General features: G+C 46.7%; 1 protein-coding gene across 2 annotated transcripts in view; it reads left to right on the top strand.

The window, feature by feature from the left end:
• The window catches only part of LOC145356425 (uncharacterized), a 73,832-nt gene extending 58,602 nt beyond the window's left edge, over window positions 1-15,230 (top strand). For both annotated transcript variants that reach the window (XM_080209142.1, XM_080209143.1), the window contains exon 16: window positions 12,937-15,230. In XM_080209142.1, the coding sequence (XP_080065268.1) occupies window positions 12,937-12,971 (35 nt within the window). In that variant the 3' untranslated portion in view covers window positions 12,972-15,230. The remainder of the gene's footprint in view (window positions 1-12,936) is intronic.
• Window positions 15,231-17,861: the final 2,631 nt, after the last annotated feature.

The raw sequence follows: 17,861 nt of genomic DNA, 5'->3' as shown, positions 1-17,861 counted from the left end.
CCCGCTGAACTGAGAAGCAGTGCCGAGAAAATGTCAGAGACTTCATCCGTGCAGCAAGGGTGAGTGCATTTTCCCCATATCTCCCCCAGATCCTCCCATCCCCAGCACTCTGCATGTTCCCAGCTCCTGACCCCCAAGCACCTCCTTCCTTTCCCTGCCCCACTGTTCTTGCCCTCTAAGGGCCACCACCTGATACTCTGCAGGAGTCACATCATCATTTCTTTCATGGCTCCTTTTGTCCCCACAGGAGAAGACCGAGCACAGCACCCGTGAGAGGGCGAAGACAGGAGGTGGTGAGCCAGACCTCCAGGTCCTCACCCACTTTGAGGAGTGGGTGCTGGAGCTCTCCAGGGAAGGGGAGATTTGAGCTTCCAGCGACAGCATAGTTGGGATGCTGTCAAGCAAGCGCCTGTCATTCCTTCATTCACATTGAGGGAACTTCTCAGGGACACAAGTTTCGGGTGTGAGGGGCAAGGTTTAAAGGAGATGTACGAGGTGAGGTTTATTTGGACAGAGGGGGTTAGTGGATGGCTGGAACTCACTGCTGGGGGAGGTCGTGGATGCACATATGATAGTGACCTGTAAGGAGCATCTCTACAGCCACACGAATGGGATGGGAATAAAGGCATATGGTCACCAGAAGGGTAGGGGGTTACAAATCAAATGGGCAGGCTGGAAGGGCCTGTTCCTATAATGTAATTTTCTTAGTACTTTGTTCTATGTTCAATGGAGAAATGTGAATCTCGCTTTCGCATCCCAGATTCCGCTCTCTCCCTTGCACTTAACCTTGTGTCCTGTGTTGCAGGGACAGATTCAACAAAGAACAAAGAATAACCCGGCACGGGAAACAGGCCCTTTGGCCCAGATTCAGAAGCCCCAGAGCTTTCTGGGCTATAGGCCCCTCATAGAACATAGAACATAGAACATTACATTTTAATGTGGAGTTTTTTCAAGGAGCAGCTACTGCGAGTCCTTGATAGGTATGTCCCTGTCAGGCATGGAGGAATTGGTAGATCTAGGGAACCGTGGTGCACTAAAAGAGTTGAGTCGATGGTTAAAAAGAAAAAGGAGGCTTATGTTCGGATGAGATTTGAGGGCTCAGGTAGTGCACTAGAAAGCTTTAGATTGGCTAGGAGGGAGTTGAAGAGGGAGTTAAGAAGGGCTAAAAGAGGACATGAGAAGATCTTGGCTGATAGGATTAAGGAGAATCCTAAGGCATTCTATAGGTATGTCAGGAACAGAAGGTTGGTCAGGGCAAGATTAGGGCCAGTTACAGACAGCAGAGGGAAGTTGTGTGTGGAACCGGAGGAGATTGGAGAAGCATTGAACCAATATTTCTCTTCGGTGTTCACGCAGGGGGATATGAATATAGCTGAGGAGGACACTGGGTTGCAGGGGTGTAAAATAGACAGTATTACGGTTGATAAGGGGGATGTGCTGGATATTCTTGAGGGGCTGAAAATAGATAAGTCCCCTGGTCCGGATGGGATCTACCCTAGGATTCTCTGGGAGGCTAGAGAGGTGATTGCAGAGCCTCTGGCTCTGATCTTCAGGTCGTCATTGGTCTCTGGTGTAGTCCCGGAGGATTGGAGGATAGCGAATGTTGTCCCATTGTTTAAGAAGGGGAACAGAGACTTTGCCGGGAATTATAGACCGGTGAGTCTTACTTCTGTTGTGGGCAAGGTTTTAGAAAAAATTATTAGGGATAGGATTTATAGTTATTTGGAGTGTAATGAATTGATTAGAAATAGTCAGCGTGGTTTTGTAGCGGGTAGGTCGTGCCTTACTAACCTTATTGAGTTTTTTGAGAAGGTGACCAAAGAGGTGGATGGGGGCAAGGCAGTTGACGTGGTATATATGGATTTTAGTAAGGCGTTCGATAAGGTTCACCATGGTAGGCTTCTGCAGAAAATGCAGATGTATGGGATTGTGGGTAATCTAAGAAGTTGGATCAGGAATTGGCTATCAGATAGGAGACAGAGGGTGGTGGTTGATGGTAAATATTCATCATGGAGTTCGGTTACGAGTGGTGTGCCTCAGGGATCTGTTTTGGGGCCACTGTTGTTTGTAATCTTTATTAATGATCTGGATGAGGGTATAGTTGGGTGGATTAGTAAATTTGCTGATGACACCAAAGTCGGAGGTGTGGTAGATTGTGAGGAAGGGTGTCATAGTCTGCAGGGAGACTTAGATAGGTTGCAGAGCTGGGCCGAGAGGTGGCGGATGGAATTTAATGCGGAGAAGTGTGAGGTAATTCACTTTGGTAGGAGCAACAGATGTGTCGAGTATAGGGCTAACGGGAGGACTTTGAATAGTGTGGATGAACAGAGGGATCTAGGTGTATGTGTACATAGATCCCTGAAAGTTGGGAATCAAGTAGATAAGGTTGTCAAGAAGGCGTATGGTGTCTTGGCGTTTATTGGTAGGGGGATTGAATTTAGGAGTCGCAGCGTCATGTTGCAACTGTACACTACTCTGGTGCGGCCGCACTTGGAGTACTGTGTGCAGTTCTGGTCCCCACATTACAAGAAGGCTTTGGAGAGGGTGCAGAGGAGGTTTACTAGGATGTTGCCTGGTATGGTGGGGAGGTCCTATGAGGAGAGACTGAGGGATTTAGGGTTGTTTTCGTTGGAAAGAAGGTGGCTAAGAGGGGATCTTATTGAAACATATAAGATGATTAGAGGTTTAGATAGGGTGGATAGTGATAGCCTTTTTCCTCGGATGGAGAAAGCTAGCATGAGGGGGCATGGCTTTAAATTAAGGGGGGGTAGTTATAGGACGGATGTCAGGGGTAGGTTCTTTACCCAGAGGGTGGTGAGGGATTGGAATGCCCTGCCTGCTGCGGTTGTAAATGCATTAATTAATTAATTAATTAACATTAAAACTCCACATTCCACTCGGCTGCAGCTTCCGCCTCTCCTCGTCCAGATAGCTGGGACGAGTCCTTGGAGGATATGGGTGAAGGGACCTCCGAAAGTGGTGTCAGTAGCCACCTCACAACTCACCATCCCAGATACTGATAGTTAGTGGCTTCTGGGTCACACTCTAGTGAGCATGACACATCTGATAATGTACATTGGATGGAAGAGGTACCATCCAAGGCCCCTGGTGTGTGAGAGCCTGCCAGAGGCAGGGACTCAGCTGGCCCCTGACTGCAGGCTGATCAGTTCTCCCTCAGCTGCTGGAGATGCAGCAACAGAGCTAGGGAATGCAGGAGGGGCTGATGGCCACACTGGACCAACTGTGAGGCTGTTGGAAGGAGTCCCAAAGCTTTCAGGTGGACCAGCTATTGCCTGTCTTACGTGCTTTCCAGGCCAACACTGCAAGGGTGGCGTCTGCAGTGGAAAACCTGCGGCAGGGTATCGTCACCATGAGTGGCAGCCTCCAAGTGATCACCAAGTCACAGGAGGCCATAGCAGAGTCGCGAAGGGCCGCAGCCAACTCACAGCAGGCCACAGCTGATAGACTGAACAGGCTTCTTGAGATTCTGTGGCTCATGGCTGAGAGGCTGGAGAGCTTGCAGGCGACCCAGCAGGACAGCGCTGAGACACAGTGGGCTATGGCAGCAGCTGTTGAGAACATGGCCCAGTCTCAGAGGGTCATGGCTGAGGGCTTGCAGTATGTGGCCCAGTCTCAGAGGGCACTTGCTGCGGCCATTGAGAGGAGGCTCCCAACTCAAGTGGCCATCACAGAGGGCTTGACCACCATGGGTAGGACGCAGATGGTCCTCCCAGGACTGGCAGTGCCAGGTGACACTGGAGCTCACTGTAGAAGCACCGCTGTCCCATGCAGTGATCCAGAAGCCCGCAGGAACCCCGAGGGGGAGGAAGGGCTCGAGCCCATGCCGTGGCCTTACAACCAGGAGACTGTGGCTCTGGCTACACCTCCTGACACTCCCCTGTCCCCCATCCTGACACTAGGACAGGTGAACTTGATGGGTTTGCAAGTCCACAGGTCAACAGTACAGGTGGAAAAGGTGGTGAAGAAGGCATATGGCATGCTTACCTTTATTGGACGGGGCATAGAGTATAAAAGTTGGCATGTGATGTTGCAGTTATATAGAATATTGGGTAGACCACATCTGGAATAATGCGTCCAATTCTGGTCGCCACACTACCAGAAGGATGTGGAGGCTTTGGAGTGAGTGCAGAAAAGGTTTACCAGGATGTTGCCTGGTATGGAGAGTATTAGCTATGAGGTGAGATTGAGTAAAATAGGATTGTTCTCCCTGGAAAGACGGAGGTTGAGGGGCGACCTAATAGAAATTTATAAAATTATGAAGAGCATTGATAGGATGAACAGTTGGAAGCTTTTTCTCAGATCAGAAATGACAAACACAAGGGGTCACAAGTTCAAGGTAAGAGGGCCAAGGTTCAATACGGATATGCGGGGCACGTATTTTACACAGAGGGTGGTGGGGGCCTGGAATTCACTACCAAGCGAGGTGGTTGAGGCAGACACGCTGGGATCGTTTAAGACTTATCTAGATAGCCACATGAGCAGACTGGGAATAGAGGGATACAAATGGATGGTCTAGTTAGGAACACACAATTGGTGCAGGCTTGGAGGGTCGAAGGGCCTGTTCCTGTGCTGTATTGTTCTTTGTTAGGAATCTTCAGGGCAGCGGGGCATTGGAGGCAGCTGGGGTCCTCCACCTGCGATGTACATACAGGGGAGACACTGAGTCGTAGTGGTAGGCCACATAAGGTTAGGATGTTGTAGTTACACTGAGATGGCACGGGGTGAAGGTCTGCACTAGGTAGAAAGATATTTAAACACCTTAATGCTTTCTGTTCACAAGTTTTTATGTGAAAATGTTTTCCTGAAACACCTTTATTGTAAATAAATATTTTTACACCACCCACCTGTAACTAATTTGTCTCGATTATGAATCCTCTTCCATTGATCGCCTGAGTGATGCTTCATATTGATGTCACTGAGAAAAGGAAGCCATTGGTTCTCCAGAACCCATGAGCAATTCTCTCCTATTCCCCACCCCACCGCCCCAGGACCCTGTATGGGAGCTTCAGAACCCACTATATCCACCACACAGATGTGGGCCCAGATGCCAGCATGCAAAGCTCAGGTAGGAGTCAGACTAGGTTACACCCAGGGCATCATCATAATGGTGCTTAGCAAGTCATCATCACCCTCCTGCCTGCCAAAGAACTTGCTGACACAGAGTACCCAGTCCCACCACTCTGCTGTGACAATGTACAAAATATAGAAAGAATTTGGGATGTGGAGCAACGGGATGAAAGCCATAGACACAAATCCCCTCACAAGTAAACCGCCTGGTGATCAGGGCCTCCCTTGCCACCCTCACATGTCTCATTTGGGCTGCCAGCCTTTGGGTGCCTGGTTGGTGTTCCTCCTCCTCCTCCTCCTCCTCCTGTTCCTCCTGCTCCTCCTCTTCCTCCTCCTCCTCATCCCCCTCCTCCTCCTGCTGGTCATCCTCCCCAGCGACAGCCAGCTGGTCAGCTCCCACATCTTCCTCCTCTTCGATGTCACCTCTCTGTAGAGCCAGATTGTGCAAGGCACAGTACACGACCACTATATAGGAACAGATCACTGGGTTTTATTGAAGGACCCCACCAGATCCGTCCAGGCACCAGAATCGCATCTTGGGGAGCCCAATTCCCCTCTCCAGTATCGCATGGGTGGCTACGTGGGCCTCATTATAGCGGGTCTCCATCTCAGACACAGGCCTCCATACAGATGTCATCAACCATGTCTGAGGTGGGTAACCCATGTCACCCAGGAGCCAACCTCACAGGCTGGGCTCCTCCTTAAATACCTCCAGGATATCCGAGCTCCCAACAATGAAGCTGTCGTGCATGTTGCCTGGATGTCTGGTGCAGACATGCATGATGTTCATATTATGGCCACACACTAGCTGAACATCAGGGAGAGGAACCCCTTCCTATTTACAAATCTCTGTGGATTCTGTAGGGGGTCCCTGAGGGCGACGTGTGTGCAGTCGCTGGCCTCCTGTATGTTGGGCATTCTGCAATGGCTGTGAACCCTGCAGCCTGGGCCTCCTGCTGTGTCTGGTCCAGGTTGAAGTTGATGAACTGGCCTGTAGGTGCCAGGCCCTGCAACAGATTGCACTGTCTCCTTTCGGAGTCGGAGATGTTGGTGGCACATGGTGTCCGATATCTCCTCGAAGGACAGTCGTGCACGGAACTGCCGGGATCTCTGCTCCCTCCTTCTTCTATGCTTCCCCTAACCCCTGGTGGACGGCGGCCACCTCTTGCCTCTGGTGGTTCTCTCTTTATTCCTGGAAGTGGTAAGGCCCGGGCCTCCTGTGCCCGCAGTTCTTCCTCCTGCTCCTCCTTGGTTCCAGCAGCAACCAAAAGAGCAGCTAGATCGATTGGTTGCGTAGAAAAAGCCATCTCGTCACTCTGAAGGCAGGGGGTGAGGGAGGAGGAGAGATGGCAAGGAGCACATGCAGAGGTTATGGAACGCTGCTTGCCCCTAGCACATCAACAGTCACTGTCCATACCTCCCAATTCCCCCAGCCACATGCTCCCCTCAGTCACAGCCCCCCAATTCCCCCAGCCACATGCTCCCCTCAGTCACAGCCCCCCAATTCCCCCAGCCACATGCTCCCCTCAGTCACAGCCCCCCAATTCCCCCAGCCACATGCTCCCCTCAGTCACAGCCCCCCAATTCCCCCAGCCACATGCCGCCCACAATCACAGCTCCTTGCAAAGTTGAGAGGCTGCAGCAATGCAAGTTGCAAGGGCTTTGTACACATCCTTCAGCATTATGATCCAGCAGCACTGCAAGACTCGAGGTCAGTGCCATGACCCTGCTGCAAGTCAGACAGCAGAGACCCTGCTGAGCAACAGCCCCCAGCTCCCCCCCCCGACACACTCACAGAGCCCCCACAGACCCGAGACAGAAAATGGCCACAACAACAGGACTGCCATAAGTAGCAGAGAGCTCGCTCCTCACTAACTCTCACTGATAGAGTGCCCGAATTGGATTTTTATTGAGCAGGTCTAATTTGTGCCGATTTCGCATTGGTGAATGTGGTGGTAAAGGGGGAAGCACTGGTAAAGTTGGACGTCCAACCCATTAATTCAATTTAAATTGTCTTTACACCCATTTTGGGCACAGTCCAGATCGTGGCCATTTTAGCCCTTGGTTTAGAGTATAAGAACAAAGAACAGCACAGCACAGGAAACAGGCCCTTTGGACCAACGAGCCCGCGCCGCCATCTTAACAATGTGCTTTTCCTCCTCCACCCTTGACCCATGTCTATGCTTATGGCACCCCCCACTGGAAACCAGATTAAGGGGAGAATAATTTAGGCACAATTTGTTACACCAATCAGCCTAAGAGCACATCTTTGGGGTGTGGGAGGAAACCGAAGCACCCGGAGGAAACCCACGCAACCACAGGGAGAATGCGCAAACTCCCACAGACACTGGCCCAAATCCATGTATCTGCACAGCAAACAGTGAGCTGTTGTGGTGCCCATCTGCTGGTCCAGTTTTAACTTGATGAATTTCTGCACGTTTTTCATCTGCCTGAATACATAGAAGTCTCCACTTCCTTATTGAGACATCCTTTTTAATGTAATAACAAGTTGGTATACTCTCAGATTCTCCTTCTGTGTATGCTTTCTGATACAACTGCTTTATCTCTACATCTTTCTTGCAATTCTGCCAACTTTGTGTGTCCAACTTTATTACAATGAGAATATCTAAGGTTGATCTCTCTGCCGCTCAGATATGTTTCCTTTTTAATCTGAGGTAAACTATCTTTACTATCTTCAATGAGATCTCCCAAGAGCTGGAGTCTAATGTTGTGGTTGTATAGAACGTTGGTTAGGTCACATTTGGAGTACTGCGTCCAGTTCTGGTCACCTTACTACCAGAAAGACATGGAGACCCTGGAGAGAGTGCAGAGGAGATTTACCAGGATGCTGCCTGGTATGGAAGGACTGAGTTATGAGGAAAGATTGAGCAAATTGGGGCTGTTTTCCCTTGAAAGACGGCGACTGAGGGGGGATCTAATAGAGGTATATAAGATTATGAAGGGTATAGATAGAGTAAACAGTGGTAAGCTTTTTCCTAGGTTGTAAACGCACATTACGAGGGGCCACGGGCTTAGGGTGAGAGGGGCGAGGTATAATTCGGATGTTAGAGGGAGGTTTTTCACACAGAGGGTAGTGGGGGTATGGAATGCTCTGCCAAGCAAGGTGGTGGAGGCAGGCACGCTGGAGTTGTTTAAGAGTTACTTAGACAGGCACATGAGCGGGATGGAGATGGAGGGATATAGGAGACCCTTTTAAATAAGGTTCAGGAGCCTTGGGACGTCCCTGGGAATCAATTGATTCCTATGGACCTTCCAACATATTTTCTGGCTCACTTGTTTCACTTGGGGATTCCCTTGAATGTGTGTATAAGGATGTGGATGATACTGATGTTTTTCTCTTTTAATCCACAGGTGCTTCGGTCCGCCTTGTTGTCCAACAAGGGGCATACACGCGATGGGTCGTACGAGGGCCGCTCTTGGTTGTTTCGAGAATAGCCTAGTACTTCACGTCGTTAGTGTGTGCTTAAACTGGACCAGATGCTGGGCAACACGACAGCTCAGTGACTATCACTGTTTGCTGTGCAGATACATGGATTTGGGCCAGGGTCTACATGAGTTTGCGCATTCTCCCCGTGCTTGCGTGGGTTTTAAGAACATAAGAACATAAGAAATAGGAGCAGGAGTAGGCCATCTAGCCCTTCGAGCCTGCCCCGCCATTCAGTAAGATCATGGCTGATCTGAAGTGGATCAGTTCCACTTTCCCGCTTTCTCCCCATAGCCCTTAATTCCCTTGTCTATCAGAAACCTATCTACCCGTGACTTAAATATATTTAGCGAGGTAGCCTCCACCACTTCAACGGGCAGAGAGTTCCAGAGATTCACCACCCTTTGAGTGAAGAAGTTCCTCCTCAACTCCGATCTGAACTGCTTCCCCCTTATCTTGAGGCTGTGTCCTCTAGTCCTGCTATCCTTTCTGAGCGGGAAGAATCTCTCTACTACCCTATCCATCCCGTTCGTTATCTTATACGTCTCTATAAGATCCCCCCTCATCCTTCTAAACTCCAACGAGTACAGACCCAGTCTATTTAGTCTCTCTTCATAGTCTAACCCCCTCATCTCCAGTATCAGCCTAGTGAACCTCCTCTGCATTCCCTCCAAGGCCAATATATCCTTGCGCAAGTGCGGCGACCAAAACTGCGCACAGTACTCCAGCTGCAGCCTCACCAGTGCCCTGTACAGTTGCAGCAAGACCTCCCTGCTTTTATATTCTATCCCCCTCGCTATAAAGGTCTGGGTGCTCCAGTTTCCTCCCACACCCCAAAGATGTGCTATTAGGCTGATTGGTGTAACAAATTGTCCCTAAATTAGTCTTCCCTCAATGTGGAATGCCATAAGCATAGACAAGGGTCATGGGTGGAGAGGGGACTCAATACTAAAATGGCGGCGTGGACTTGTTGGGCCGAAGGGCCTGTTTCCTGGGCTGTTTTGTTCTTTGTAAAGGGGGAACGGGTGCAGAGGCCTTCGTGGATTGTGTTACTCGCCTCATACCCGACTTTACCAAGTTTTCGCGCCCGAAGATGGCTGCAACTTGATGGTAAAGTTGCGCCCAGAGTATGGGAAGGATGAGAAACCATAGAAACTAATTCAATAGAGTAACTTCTTAGTACTTGTAGCCTCCCATCCACTGACTCTGTCTACACCTCTCACTGCCTCAGAAAAGTAGCCAGCATATTTAAGGACCCCACGGACCCCGGACATTCTCTCTTCCACCTTCTTCCGTTGGGAAAACGATACAAAAGCCTGAGGTCACGTACCAACCAACTCAAGAACAGCTTCCTCCCTGCTGCCGTTAGACTTTTGAATGGACTTACCTTGCATTAAATTGATCTTTCTCTACACCCTAGCTATGACTGTAACACTACATTCTGCGCTGTCTCATTTCAAAGAACAAAGAACAGAAACAGCCCGGGAAACAGGCCCTTCGGCCCAACGAGCCCGCACCGCCATCTTAACATTACCAGTCCCCGCCCCCCCCCCTCCACCCATGACCCTCATTTTGTTCTCTATGAATGGCATGCTTTGTTTGTAGAGCACACAAGGAACAATACTTTTCACTGTATTTAAATACATGTGACAATAATAAATAATGATTAAGAACTCTCAGAAGGATAGCCAGAATGTGGATCGTGGCATCCATGGAAGGGTAATGTGGTAATTGTGAGGGATAAGTAGAGCAGCAGAAGGCAGGAATGAGAATCCACAATGGTTTTTTAACTTTTTGATGACAGAGCAAGAACATCAAACTGACTTGAAAGAATATTGTGAAGGGAGTATTGTGTGGGATAATACAGGCAAGAGTAAAAAACAGATCCTGTTTGGAAAGACAGGAACTAGGAGCTAAATCATTACAGGACAGGTGGTCAATGATTATGACCACTGGATTATCACCCAACCCATGTGCAGATTGGATTCTGGATAAGCAGTAAGAGAGGTGAATGCATAGTTGAAGGTATGGTGTGGGAAAGAGGCATTCATATGTTTCACTGGAGTGGCATTCACCTGAAGCAAGCTGGGACCTGGGTCCTAGCAGAAAGGACAGTAAGTAGTGGGGCTGAGCTCAAGTGGAAAGGTAGCTTGGGCAATAGCTTGGAAAAAAATATCAAAGTGATTGGTTTGATTGTCTGAAATTGTGGATTAAGGGAAAACTGAAAGATAGGAATGAATTACGCCAGGAGAAGAAAAATAGGGAATATGTGAGTAAAACATTAAAGCAGAAGAACAGGTTAAGGTGCATGACCCAAATAAATATTCTTTATTCAAACACAACAAGTATAAACAATCTGTTGAATGGATTGTAGGTGCACATTCATCTTAGCGGCAATGACAAGGTAGCCATTATGGAGACCTGGATGCAAAGCAGCAAGGATTGGAAACTATATGATGATAAAATGTGTAAGAGTACATTTAAGAGGGTATGAGATAGCAACATTTAAAAAGCATTTGGATAAGTACATGGATGGGAAAGTATTAGAGGGATATGGGCCAAATGTGGGCAATTGGGACTAGCTGGGAGGGCACTCTGGTTGGCGTGGACCGGTTGGGCTGAAGGGCCAGTTTCAGTGCTATATTCTCTATGACTCCTAATATATCAGGTCTGTGGGGAGGAGAAGCCTTCATGATTGAGGATGAAATTACTTCCATAATATTAATAATATAACAAGAAATAGAAAATTATTTAAGATTAGTGGGAGTTGTTTATAGAGTCTTGACATTTCCATTGCTGCTTTTGAATTTCCCATTTCTGAAATCCTTCATTTAAAGTTCTGTCTTACTGCCCTATTTATTCAATTCATCAGGATACTGGCCCCAGTCCAGTGTAATCCATCTCAAAAGAGAGAGGAGGATGTTACCAATGTAACAGTAAGGGAGATGCTAGTGATATTGGTTTAGATAAAAAAAAACAAATAGACGAGATGCATAAAATAGATATTTTTAGTTAATTTACAAGAAGTGAGTGTCATTGGCTAGGTCAACATTTATTGCCCATCCCTAGTTGCCTTTGAGAGGGTGGCGATGAGGTGCCTTCTTGAACTGTTGCAGTCCCTGTGGTGTAAATACAGCAGATTTCTTTCCCTATGAATTAGATGGATTGTTACAATAATCAACAATTGTTTCGTGGTCATCATTAGATTTTAATTCCAGCTTGGGACCGGTGTCGGTGGGAGTTTGCACATTCTCCCCGTGCTTGTGTGGGTTTTCTCCGGGTGCTCCGGTTTCCTCCCACACTCCAAAAACGTGCTCTTAGGCTGATTGGTGTTAACAAATTGTCCCTAAATTAGGTATCCCTCAATCTGGTTATAATTCTCTAAATTTGCACACCTTTATTGTGGAGTCCAAGAGGCGTAGACAAAGGTCATAGGTAGAAGAGGGATTGGAATGAGGCACTCAGTGAATGTTAAAATGGCAGCACGGGCTTGTAGGGCTGAAGGACCTGTTTCCTGTGCTGTGTTGTTCTTTGTATTGAATTCAAGTTTCACTATCTGCTATGGGTGGGATTTGAACCCAGGCTCCCAGAACTATACATTGAATTGCTAGTCTAGCATCAATACCACTGTGCCACTGTCTCCCAGGATTGTTATGTGGACAACTGTTCTTTTCAATCTACGTTAATGATCTGATAAACTAAATGGTACAATTGTAAAGGGGATGCAACAATAAGGACAGCTGAGGCTATATGAGTGTAAATCTTTGAAGAGCCAAAGCAAATTGTGAAGAATGCTGAAAAACCATATTAGATTCTTGGCTTTATCAATAGGGAATAATAGAACACAAACAGCAAAACTCAAAGCTGATCATCTCTGGATGTTCCTTTTATAACACTGGTTAGGTGTCAGACCTGAGAACGTAAGAAATAGGAGTAGGAGCGGAGGCTGTTTGTTCCTGTGAGCACGCTTCTGAACCTGGAGTATTGTATTCAATTTTGAGCCCCCCACTTTGGCAGGAATGTCACAACGTTTCAGAGGATGCAAAGGATCTTTACCAGAATAGTATCAGGGATGGCAGACCAGTTATGTGGAGACAGAAGTTCTGATTGTTCTCCGTAGAGCAGAGAGGTTTAAGGGGAGATTTCATAGAGGTATTCAAATCACGAAGCTGTCTAAAAGAATAAATAAAGAAAATAATCATTTCCACTGAGTAAAGAACTTCTCAACCTGCCTGAGGTCTCAATCTCTGAAACTCACTGGCTTATAAACTGCACAGAAGTGATTATCTGTAAATTTGTGTAAGCATGTGGAAGGAGGTTAACTCGAGGCATTCCTCCCCACATATTAATAAGATGTGATCGAGGCTTTCCTTGGTTGAAACTTTGTCCTTCTGATCTTTCAGCTGCAGGGTTCCGACACACCGAATGGTTCGTGTGACAGAATGTCAGAGGTGGCCAGCTGGTTTTGTCACTTTATTACACAATTACCTCATCTGACCTGATTTATGCTGCAGAGACTGTGCAAGTGTGCTGTGGAGAGATAGAGGACTCCTCACATTCACCACCAAACATCAACAACCAAGGAGGACTCATCACTCTGCAGCACGGGGCTGAGGGGCATCTCTACACACTTGTAAATTTAATGGAGACATCACTGCTTGTGATCAGATTCTCCCTAAGAAGGGGAACTTTCATGGAGAAACAGAAAGGTGGTTTCCAAGTTATCGGCATTCTTTCTTGTATCCAGTCAAGCACAGGTATTTGACTTGACGTGAAGTCACTTGGGACACCATTCTCTTTCTCTACCACCAGATGGTGGGCAGGAAGCAGTTTTGTACTATTCCCACTTCCATCCTTATTGTCAGGATTATTTAATGTATTTGTACTGATGTCATGTGATGTTCTTAACTTGTGTCAACTTCCTGCCAGCTCTACCAGTGCTATCCTATCAGTACTGCCTCCTACTGTACAAAGTAGTGCAGCACCCCAGTTTAGACGGACAGAGTCTCTGTGCCATTTAGTATTTTTTCCACATTTCGATTGGGCACAGTGTAAAAGTATTACAAACCTACCATGACAAGCTATTGAAACGATTAATCTGGGGCCAGAGGGTTTGTATTATTTCACCAGACAAAACGATGCTGTGGGCAGTCTAGGATCTGCAGCACGACAGTATTTTCACACCCTTGTACTGGAAACCTGAGTGAACCTCTCTAAAATAGAGAGGATGTGGTGGGACTGCCCCTGCTCAAGGAGAGCCCACTTCCCCCACTGCGTACAGGGACCAAGTATTACCACTCAGTAGCAGCAAATGCAGTGGTGAAGAAAAATTAAATGCAAAGTCATTATTTGGAGCTCAGCTTGAGTTCACAGCAACTAAAAGTTTCCATGACTCTGCTACCAATCTGTGATAATTTGGGTGATTCCACTTAAAGCGTGGTATTTGTCTCACTTAAAACTGGTGGGAACATACAAAGACGTAATTAAAGGACTAATGGAATGTTGGTCTTTATGTTAAAGGGACTGGAACATAAAGGGACGGAAGTGATGTTTCAGCTGTACAGAGCTCTGGTTAGACCTCATGAGCTGTAATTTCCTATGGTTCATCTAGAGTTCTGCATTCAGTTCTGGTCACAACTGAGAGGCTGCAGCACAAATTCTCCAAATGATTTAGGAGCTAAATGGGTGAAATTATCAGACAGCTTGTATAAAATTAGCTAGCTGTTTAAGTGATTTGTTAGGGTGGATAGAAGGAAACTGTCCCCTCTATTGTGGGAATCTAGGGCAAGGGGACAATCTTTAAGTTAGAGGCAGGCCTATTCAGAAGCACTTCTTCACATAAAGGAGAGTTGGAACTCTCCCTCAACTCTTGGGCCTGAGGGTCAATGATAAATTCCAATTGAGATTGGCAGGTTTCTGTCGGACAAGATCGGCAATGATCTAACAGAACTGTTTCTAAGGGCTGAATATTCTGCTTCTATGCCTATGTTCCAGTGCCCCTGGACCAAGGAGGCACTGGTCTCTTCCTGTCTCTCCTGCTCACGACCCACCTTTATAGGCTTGTGGTTAGCTGTGAGGTATTATGTGCCTTCTGTGCTTATAAGTTTCAGTTTATGAGAGTGGACTGGACTCTTGGGCTTAATTGCAGGGAGCAGCTATTGCTTGTAGAACTGTTCCCCCAGTTCAAGTTGACATATTTGGGTGGGAGGTGGAGAAAGTTGGCAAAATGAACCATTTTACTTCCCTATGATAACCAGCATGTAAATCTTCTGAATGTCAAATGCCAGTGAACAAATTTCCACTCCTGCTCTCTGTAAAGGCCTGAGGAGGGAGTAGTTTAAAATGATCTTATGCAATATATATTTTGTTTACCGATATACTTCTATTGATATAAGATTCTGGGTAAGGGAAAGTACGAGAGATTTCAAAAGAAAATGAAGTAATTATCTGAAAAAAAAATTGCAGGGCTAAAGAGGAAAAGCAAGAAAATGGGGACAAGGTGAATTGCTCTTGGAAAGAGCTGGCACAGACAAGAGGCTGAATGGCCACTTTCTGTGCTGTAACCATTGTATGATTCTAAGTATGAAGGCTTTGGGTGTGACTCCACATTGAAAATGGGGTATTGGATAATGCAGTTTTATGCAATAATTGTAGACTGTCAGCTAAAATGATCTTCAATAAATGATGGGAGAAGAAACCTTGTTTTACAATGGCTTTCATCACCTCATGACATTCACATTACAGACAATGAAGTACTTTTGGAGTGCAGTAGTCGCTGTCACATTGTATTAAACATGTTACAATCCCTGCCAAGCCCCCAGGTCATTGGCGAGACCCAGTTAGGGACAAATTGTTTAAAGTGGACAAAGTTTGAGAATTATTGAATCCTTACAGTGCAGAATGAGGCCATTTGACCCATCAAGTCTGCACCACCTCGCCGACAAAGCATCTAACTCAGGCCCACCCTAAACCCATAATCCCACATTTACTCCACTAGTCCTGACCCTACACCTCTTAGGACACTAAGGGTCAATTCAGCATGGCCAGTCCATGTTAACCTGCATCTTTGAACACCTTCTCAGTGAATAAAGCCACAAGATTCCATGAGTTTTGAAAATAAATGTCACTATACAAGGTTAGAAATGTGAAACAATTTACAATGTCTTATATTCTAAAATTCAGGATAAATGAGGTACAATTAACAAGTGAATTAACAAGTGAGCAGTGGTCAAATATAGAATCATAGAATCTCTACAGTACCGAAGGAGGCCAATTGGCCAATGAGTCTTCACCAACCACAATCCTACCCAGGCCCTGTTCCTGTAACCCTGCCAATCCCCCTGACACTAGATTCAATGTAGCATGGCCAAGCCACCTAACTCTTTGGAGTGTGAGAGGAAACCGGAACACCTAGAGAACATAAGAAATAGGAGCAGGAGTAGGCCATCTAGCCCTTCGAGCCTGCCCTGCCATTCAATAAGATCATGGCTGATCTGAAATGGATCAGTTCCACTTTCCTGCTTTCTCCCCATAACCCTTAATTCCCTTGTCTATCAGAAACCTATCTACCTGTGATTTAAATATATTTAGCGAGGTAGCCTCCACCACTTCAATGGGCAGAGAACTCCAGAGATTCACCACCCTTTCAGTGAAGAAGTTCCTCCTCAACTCTGATCTAAACTGTCCCCCTCCCTTATCTTGAGACTATGTCCTCTAGTCCTGCTATCCTTTCTAAGCGGGAAGAATCTCTCTACCTCTACCCTATCCATCCCTTTCATTATCTTATACGTCTCTATAAGATTCCCCCCCTCATCCTTCTAAACTCCAATGAGTACAGACCCAGTCTATTTAGTCTCTCTGCATATTCCAACCCCCTCATCTCCATTATCAGCCTAGTGAACCTCCTCTGCATTCCCTCCAAGGCCAAAATATCCTTGCACAAGTGCGGCGACCAAAACTGCACACAGTACTCCAGCTGCAGCCTCACCAGTACCCTGTACAGTTGCAGCAAGACCTCCCTGCTTTTATATTCTATCCCCCTCGCTATAACAGCCAGCATACCATTCACCTTCTTGATCACCTGCTGCACCTGCAGACTGGGTTTTTGCGACTCATGCACAAGGACCCCCAGGTCCCTCTGCACTGTAGCATGCTGCAGCTTTTCGCCCTTTAAATAATAATCCCTCCTACTATTATTTCTGCCAAAGTGGATAACCTCACACTTGCTAACATTATACTCTAACTGCCAGGTCCTCGCCCATTCGCTCAGCCTATCCCAATCCCTCTGCAGACTTTCCACACCCTCCGCGCAATTTGCTTTTCCACTCATTTTCGTGTCATCAGCAAATTTCGTCACCCTACACTCGGCCCCCTTCTCCAGATCATCGATATAAATGGTAAATAGCTGAGGCCCCAGCACCGATCCCTGTGGCACTCCACTAGTCACCAACCACCAATCAGAATAGCACCCATTGATACCAACTCTCTGCCTCCTATTAGACAACCAATCCTCTATCCACGCTAAAACCTTACACCCAACTCTGTGCACCCTAACCTTCTGTAGCAACCTTTTGTAAGGCACCTTATCAAACGCCTTTTGAAAATCTAGAAACACCACATCCACCAGTTCCTCTCTGTCCACCGCACTAGTCACATCCTCATAGAAATCCAATAAATTCGTTAAACACAACTTCCCCTTAACGAATCCGTGCTGCGTCTGCACTATCAAACCATTCCTTTCTAGGTCCTCGCTATTTCTTCTTTGATGACAGATTCAAGCATTTTACCAACTACAGACGTTAAACTAACTGGCCTATAATTCCCTGCCTTTTGTCTACCTTTTTTAAACAGCGGTGTAACATTAGCCGTTTTCCAATCTTCCAGCACTTCCCCAGAATCCAGTGAATTTTGGTAAATAATCACTAAGGCATCCACTATCACCTCTGCCATTTCCTTCAGAACCCTGGGATGCATTCCATCCGGTCCTGGGGACTTGTCCACCATCAGTCCTGTTAGTCGATCAAGCACTACCTCTCTAATGACAGTAATCGCATTCAGGCCCTCAACTCCTACCATCCTCCTATCTATAATATCCGGCAAACTATTTGCGTCCTCCTCTGTGAAAACCAAGGCAAAAAACTTATTTAAGGCCTCAGCCATTTCCTCATCTCCCACCACTAAATCCCCCCTCTCATCCTCTAAGGGTCCAACATTCACTCTAGCCAACCGCCTTTATATATTTGTAAAAACTCTTAATGTACTTTTTTATATTTAGTGCTAGTTTAGCTTCATAGTCTATCCTTCCTTTTTATCAACTTCTTAGTCATTC

Source organism: Carcharhinus amblyrhynchos, chromosome 21 (genome assembly GCF_965287045.1).
Source record: "Carcharhinus amblyrhynchos chromosome 21, sCarAmb.v2.hapA, whole genome shotgun sequence".
NCBI classification, from domain to species: Eukaryota; Metazoa; Chordata; class Chondrichthyes; order Carcharhiniformes; family Carcharhinidae; genus Carcharhinus; species Carcharhinus amblyrhynchos.
This window is presented reverse-complemented; position numbering and strand designations above follow the sequence as displayed.